The sequence below is a fragment of the Culex pipiens genome, chromosome 2, assembly GCF_016801865.2.
Source record: "Culex pipiens pallens isolate TS chromosome 2, TS_CPP_V2, whole genome shotgun sequence".
In the NCBI taxonomy this organism is placed as follows: Eukaryota; Metazoa; Arthropoda; class Insecta; order Diptera; family Culicidae; genus Culex; species Culex pipiens.
In genome coordinates this window covers 148,770,518-148,778,194 of record NC_068938.1, presented here as the reverse complement: position 1 = coordinate 148,778,194, position 7,677 = coordinate 148,770,518, and the positions used below count along the sequence as shown (strand labels likewise).

Sequence of the window (7,677 nt, the reverse complement as noted above, 5' to 3'; positions counted from 1 at the left end):
GCTAGTGTAAGTGAAAGAGTATTTTGATAATTATATTGGAAAGATCTCACCAAATAAGAAAAACTTCAGGGGTTGGTCCATTCCGAACGATTCGCCACGCGTCTTCCACCTTCCAGCATAGAAACAGATCTCGCCTGATCGGATACTGCTGGGGTGTTGATGTGCTGCTGCAAGCCTTGATGAATTTCGTTAGCAATCGGTCCTTGGTCCAAATCCAACAGCTCACTGGTATTGATGAGAGCTCGCAGTTCCCGGCACCTTCTGGGGTAGTAACCGACGAATCGCGGAAACCGTATTTTCAATGGCACTGTTGCTGGTATCCATAGTCATTCCGTAATTTTTCTTCGAATTCCACTACATCACACTTTTTTTCAAATTCCACATTTTTTTTTTCGCAAAATGACAGCGAGAAAAAATTAAAACGTCCAAACCCGCGCACAGATTGCATCGATCCATACAACATTAAATGAATGATGTGAACATTAAATGTTGTATCAAGTAGGCGAAAACCTGTTTTACCCTTAATTAAACAAATTGTTAAAAAATATTTTAATTCATTCTTAATGGCAATTTTTCCAATCAAATTTACAACTCCAATACTTCTAACTTACGTGAAATTGTCCGAGGATTCCGAATATGACAAAATTGAGACTAAAATTGCCGCTATGGCGGCCTACCGGCCAAAAACTAACGTTGTAAAATGTTTGTTCTAGAAAAATCGGAAAACTATGAAAAAAACTGCGATTGGCCAAAAAGTTAATACCATAGGCTTATAGTCCATGTAATTACCTATCTTTTGACCTATGGGAGTATGGGTGTTGGAGGCTGTTGCAAAAAGGTATTAAGGTTTTAAAAAAATCCATTTTTGACAGTAATTTGCAAAAGCTAAGAGAAAAAGTCGAACCAATCCTGGATGTCTATGGCACATTTTGAAGTACTTTAAAAGACCTTTCGAATGCATCTAAGAGAGTTGGAATTGATGAAGTTTTACGGAAATGCGAGCAATTTTAAGATTTTTTAGGTTTTTTGGACCTCAAACTTCAAAGCCCATTTTACCCCACTTCCCTTTGTCGTAGAGGGCTCATATTTAGCATGAGTTCATCTCATGTATAGACAAACAAACGCTGAAAGTTTCATCCAAATCGGAGCACCTCGATACGACCTCTAGAACAAACCGAGCAATATTTACAAATACTGCCTCTTAAAACCATTTCCTGTCCGTTGTCCCTACAAAATGAATAATTCGCAAATCAAATGAACCGGTTCTTATCAGTTTCTTCCACAACGATAAGAATACAGTGTGATAGTTTTGTTTGCATTCTCCAATCCAAAACGTAACATTCGAAATACAATTTGTCAGTCAAACACTGAATAACGATGAGACAGGCAGCGTTGTTCCTCTTGCTGGCAGTAAACCTTTCCGGAGCTTGTCAAATTTCTCAAGAGAATGCTCAAACTACAACTCATTACTTCCGCACCAAACTGGACCACTTTGACGCGGACAACGACGAAACGTTCGAGTTCCGCTACATGTCCAACGGTGAGCACTACAAACTGGGAAGGCCCATCTTTGTGTACGTCGGAGGACCATGGCCCATGTACTCGTACTACATTGAAAACGGACATTTTTACGATATTGCGGTTCGGGAGCGTGGCTGGTTGTTTGCGAACGAGCATCGATTCTACGGGGAAAGCATTCCAAATGGGTGAGTTGGTGGTTTTTCAAGTGGTGGAGCAGATTCTTTTATAAAGTGAGTTTTTTGTAGGGATCTCTCAACCGACAACCTAAAGTTTCTGACTGTCGAGCAAGCTCTCGAAGATCTAGCTGAGCTGATTCGTCACCTGAAAGAAAAGGTTGTTTGTGATGAGAACGCTAGGGTGATTCTGCTGGGCGCTGGTTACGGTGGAACGGTGGCCACTTTTATGCGTAAGCAGTACCCTGAACTGGTCGACGGAGTTTGGATTTCCAGTGGTCGTGTCGAAGCTCGCTTAAATTTCAAGGAATACGCCGTTTTAATTGGTGAAATGATTCTTAAGTATGGAGATCAAATTTGTTATGAAAGAATAAAAACTGCTTACCGTGAAGCAGAAATTGAATTGGCTGCTGGCTTCAACCGTAACATTAGTGAAATGTTCAATACCTGCAAAACGATACGAACCAACCTGGATGCACAAACCTTCTTCTACAGCGTCAAGCAAAAACTTCAGTTTGAAATCCTAGCCCATCAAAGCGTAGAATCTACAAAACAAATCTGTGACAGCCTGAACAACAGCAAAGAACTGACCAACTTGCGGCGATTGGCCGAATGGGTGCGGAACAACACCCAAGATCAGGACTGCAACCCGTACGATTTTGAAACCTCGTTGAAGAGCCTTCGCGACGTTGACATCGGCAACGAGGAGAACAAATTGTGGGGCAAACGGCAGCTGGCTTATCAGTCCTGTACGGAGTTTGGGTGGTTCCTTACGACGGACGCCATGGATCAGCCCTTTGGACATCGAGTGGACATGGAATACTTCTACAACTATTGTGCGGCCATCTTTGGAGGTTGGCTGACTCCGGAGGTAATCAACGATGGGGTTAAGCGAACCAATGAGCGTTTTGGAGGTCAAAACCAGGACATCAAAAATGTGTTGTTTGTGAATGGAGCGTTGGATCCGATGAGAAATATCTCAATCACTGAATATCATGAAAAGGAATCTGATGCTATTGTTATTTCGGCACATTTTAGTAGTGCTGATATGGGATCGATTAGTGACCAAGACTCGCCGGAGCTTAAGAAAGCCAAACTCAGAATTGAAGAGTTTGTTCAAAGATGGATTAACTAAGTGTTAGGCACGTGTACAAAGTACGATGAAATTATGTATTGTAATAGCAGTCAATAAATTTAAAATAAAAATGAGTTCATAAAAATAATCCCTGGGGTGTCACATCTATTTTCAATCTGTGGTCAAAATCATCTTTATTTGTAAAAAGCCCTCCCTTTATGCAGTTAAAATTTGGCATGGGGTTCCTTGGCCAAAATAATTAGAACCTTACTTTTTTTTACAATTAGGGTGCCCCTATCCGAAAAAGAGTGGTCCAAAAACTAGCATTTAAAAAAAAATCGCTAAAACCACAATTACCATAAAGTCGTATCTCCGATTTGAGGAGCAATTCTTTACCAAAACCGGAAATGAATTTTATTTTAATTTTTTTGATTTGGTTCAAACTTTGTAGCATCTCAGCAACTCATGTTCTTATTTTCAATGTTGAAACATGACACATTTGTGAATTTTTATGATCCTGGCGATTTTTTTTAATTTTGGAGCCTAGAACAACATTTCAAATAGGTGTAATATTTCATGTTTGGCTCTTTTAAAATGTTAGACCTGATTCGAAAATTTCCAAAATATTTTTTTTTGAAAAGGTCATCAAATTTCACAATATTGAAAATTGAACCATTTGTTGCTGAAATTAAAAAACTTCAATTTTCTTGTTTCTTTTCCTTTTATTTGCTGTATTTCAGCAACCAGACGACACATCATCCATGTATTTTCTGAACTTCTTTATTTTTTTTTCAGTTTTAGACATCCATGGACCCTGTTTTAATGAATCGAAGAACGGGAATTTTTCAGTTAAAATTTAACTTTAAGTAGCTATATCTTAAATACGATTTAATCTATCAAAAAATCTGTGAAGTACTTTTGATTGCCAATTTGATTTTACATGAAAAAATAAAGTGAAAAATTTGTTTTGACTAAACTTTTCTTTTTTTAAACACATTTTTTTTTTAAATCATAAGGCCGTTGCAAATATTTTTTAAAGTTTATGTCGCCCTCTTGAAGATTAGACTGAAAAATCAGGGGACAAAAAAATTTTTTTCTCCAGAAAACTTCAAAAATTCAAAAAGTAACGGTTTTTTGTCCCCAAAAACATGTTAAAAATAAAATAAAAAACTGAAAAAATACGGATTATGGGGATTACTACGGGTTTTTTTTTGTAAAAAAACTTATTTAAAAATCCGCAAAACTGTTCTTTCCATATTCCTATTTTTTTCTGAATAGTCCTCACCAACACCAACAACTTTGCAAAAGACACCAAATCGATCAGAAAATTCCTTCAAAAGTTATAGATTTTCGAAAATTTAAACCATATAAAGTTCAAATCATATCAAAAACAACAACAAAATAAAAATGGTCAAAATCGTCTGATTTTGCAGAGAATTTTTAAAATATACCTGAGTGCGATTACAGATCAAATTAAAACTTTGTTTGCTGACATTTCATGAAAATATGCAAAACGGGATAGTGACGAAAACACTAACTGTACTTTTTTGGATACCAAAACTTTCCTAAATGATATACGCAATATAAATTAGGTAAAAAAGTTAAAATTACGTTTTTATGATTTAAAATCCAATGTCTGTCAAATCAAGCTTCTTCAAATTATATTACTGAAGCAAAAAAAAAAAAATGTTCGAGAGGAACTTTTAATCATGATCTTTTAGTTTAATCCAGATTTAAACAAACATTGCAAAATAATATTTTAATGCAAAAAAAGCTTGTTTTAAATATTTTAAGCAAATATTTAATTAAACTAGTTATTAGCCAACGAATTCATGTTATTTTTTTCGATTCAATGTATATTACAAAATAGTGAAACATGAAAAAAAATATAACCTAATTAGAAAAATTACAAAGATTCTTTTAAGTTTAATTTATTAATAATTTTATTGTTTGGATAACCCGGGCAGGTGGGAATAACAAAATGAAGGTCATTCCAATAAAAAGTCCTGATAAAATATCTAACTTTGTTATCAAAACAACATACTAATAACATCCTCAACACTAAGTCTAAAAATTGTTATTGAACAGATCTTATGAGAGAGTAAGACAATAACAACTCACGGTATGGAATATGGAAAATCATTCAATCATTGATCGCGTTATTCATGTGATATTCTTACTATTTCAAAACAATCAGCAGTCATTACCTAATTTGTTATTATTTTTTATTGTTGAATTTTACATTAACTATGGGAAAATTTCGAAAAAAATTCTATAACTCATTTTGGTATTATTATTTATTTTGCTAAATATTGCTAGAAGAAATATATTTTTTTATAAAAAAAAACTTATAATAAATATTAGGGTGTTTCATCCAAACAAAAAAGTTCTCAGAATCAGGCAAACCGAGGTTCCCCTAGTAGAGGTTACCCTTTGGGATTCTCATGCCAAATATCAGCCCATTTGGTTGAGAATTGGCCTGTCCCCAGCGGTTTAAAGTTTACATGTAAATTACTATGGGATTTTTATGCTTTTCGTTCAATCGTTCCTACAGGTCTGGGAACAACATGGATTCACTCGGAATAAAGACAGGTGTGTAGGGGATGGTCCAATGAACAAATTCCAGAAGGAATTAGGGTTGTCCATTCTGTCCCCAAGGTGCGCATTGGATCGACGTCCGGTGTCTCTAGAATCATCGATTCACCCTTCAAATGTACGCATTGTCCTTAGTATGCTATGACGGCTAGGTGAAAATTACGACGCCCCATGTCAGACGGTGAACACGTGGCAGAGCATTCACTCAAGTTTTGGCTCAGAAACATACTTTAAAGTAATAAAATTACAATTATTGATGTTCCTGTAACAATTTGAACTATTCTAAATAACATAACATGATGATTTTGTAATAATAATGCAATAGAGCAATTCTCTACGAAATCGGTCTTTTTTCTTCAATTTTAATTTTTGTATTTTTTAATCCGGCTGAAACTTTTTTGGTGCCTTCGGTATGCCCAAAGAAGCCATTTTGCATCATTAGTTTGTCCATATAATTTTCCATACAAATTCGGCAGCTGTCCATACAAAAATGATGTATGAAAATTCAAAAATCTGTATCTTTTGAAGGAATTTTTTGATCGATTTGGTGTCTTCGGCAAAGTTGTAGGTATGGATACGGACTACACTGGAAAAAATAATACACGGTAAAAAAAAATTTGGTGATTTTTTTATTTAACTTTTTATCACTAAAACTTGATTTACAAAAAAACACTATTTTTAATTTTTTTTATTTTTTGATATGTTTTAGAAGACATAAAATGCCAACTTTTCAGAAATTTCCAGGTTGTGCAAAAAATCACTGACCGAGTTATGAATTTTTTAATCAATACTGATTTTTTCAAAAAATCGAAATTTTGGTCGTAAAAATTTTTCAACTTCATTTTTCGATGTAAAATCAAATTTGCAATCAAAAAGTACTTTACTAAAATTTTGATAAAGTGCACCGTTTTCAAGTTATAGCCATATTTAAGTGACTTTTTTGAAAATAGTCGCAGTTTTTCATTTTTTTAAATTAGTGCACATGTTTGCCCAGTTTTGAAAAAAATATTTTTGAAAAGCTGAGAAAATTCTCTATATTTTGCTTATTCGGACTATGTTGATACGACCTTTAGTTGCTGAGATATTGCAATGCAAAGGTTTAAAAACAGGAAAATTGATGTTTTCTAAGTTTCACCCAAACAACCCACCATTTTCTATCGTCAATATCTCAGCAACTAATGGTCCGATTTTCAATGTTAATATATGAATTGTGAAATTTTCCGATCTTTTCGAAAAAAATATTTTTGGAATTTTCAAATCAAGACAAACATTTTAAAAGGGCGTAATATTGAATGTTTGGCCTTTGTGAAATGTTAGTCTTGATTTGAAAATTCCAAAAATATTTTTTTCGAAGAGATCGGAAAATTTCACAAATGTTTCATATATTAACATTGAAAATCGGACCATTAGTTGCTGAGATATTGACGATAGAAAATGGTGGGTTGTTTGGGTGAAACTTAGAAAACATCAATTTTCCTGTTTTTAAACCTTTGCATTGCAATATCTCAGCAACTAAAGGTCGTATCAACAAAGTCCAAATAAGCAAAATATAGAGAATTTTCTCAGCTTTTCAAAAATATTTTTTTCAAAACTGGGCAAACATGTGCACTAATTTAAAAAAATGAAAAACTGCGACTATTTTCAAAAAAGTCACTTAAATATGGCTATAACTTGAAAACGGTGCACTTTATCAAAATTTCAGTAAAGTACTTTTTGATTGCAAATTTGATTTTACATCGAAAAATGAAGTTGAAAAATTTTTACGACCAAAATTTCGATTTTTTGAAAAAATCAGTATTGATTAAAAAATTCATAACTCGGTCAGTGATTTTTTGCACAACCTGGAAATTTCTGAAAAGTTGGCATTTTATGCCTTCTAAAACATATCAAAAAATAAAAAAAATTAAAAATAGTGTTTTTTTGTAAATCAAGTTTTAGTGATAAAAAGTTAAATAAAAAAATCACCAAATTTTTTTTACCGTGTATTATTTTTTTCCAGTGTAGTCCGTATCCATACCTACAACTTTGCCGAAGACACCAAATCGATCAAAAAATTCCTTCAAAAGATACAGATTTTTGAATTTTCATGCATCATTTTTGTATGGACAGCTGCCGAATTTGTATGGAAAATTATATGGACAAACTAATGATGCAAAATGGCTTCTTTGGGCATACCGAAGGCACCAAAAAAGTTTCAGTCGGATTAAAAAATACAAAAAAAATCGAATGACCGAAATCCTAGAGAACTGCTCAATAGATGCGTCTCCACGTGTTCACTGTCTGACATAGGGTGTCGTAATTTTCACCTAGCCG

The 7,677-nt window shown here is 33.9% G+C and overlaps 1 protein-coding gene across 1 annotated transcript; it reads left to right on the top strand.

Annotated features, from left to right (window-relative positions):
* The first annotated feature begins 1,336 nt into the window (after window positions 1-1,336).
* On the top strand, window positions 1,337-2,855 carry LOC120425813 (putative serine protease K12H4.7). The gene is made up of 2 exons (XM_039590430.2): window positions 1,337-1,706; window positions 1,767-2,855. The coding sequence occupies exons 1-2, from the start codon at window positions 1,378-1,380 to the stop codon at window positions 2,827-2,829; spliced, it is 1,392 nt and encodes a 463-aa protein (XP_039446364.1). The 5' UTR covers window positions 1,337-1,377; the 3' UTR covers window positions 2,830-2,855.
* Window positions 2,856-7,677: the final 4,822 nt, after the last annotated feature.

What these genes read in the sequence shown, in the direction of transcription:
- LOC120425813 (XM_039590430.2), top strand. Translation starts at nt 1,378, where the DNA reads ATGAGACAGGCAGCGTTGTTCCTCTTGCTGGCAGTAAACCTTTCCGGA. An exon ending in GGGGAAAGCATTCCAAATGG is followed by an intron (nt 1,707 to 1,766) that starts GTGAGTTGGTGG and finishes AGTTTTTTGTAG; the next exon opens with GGATCTCTCAACCGACAACC.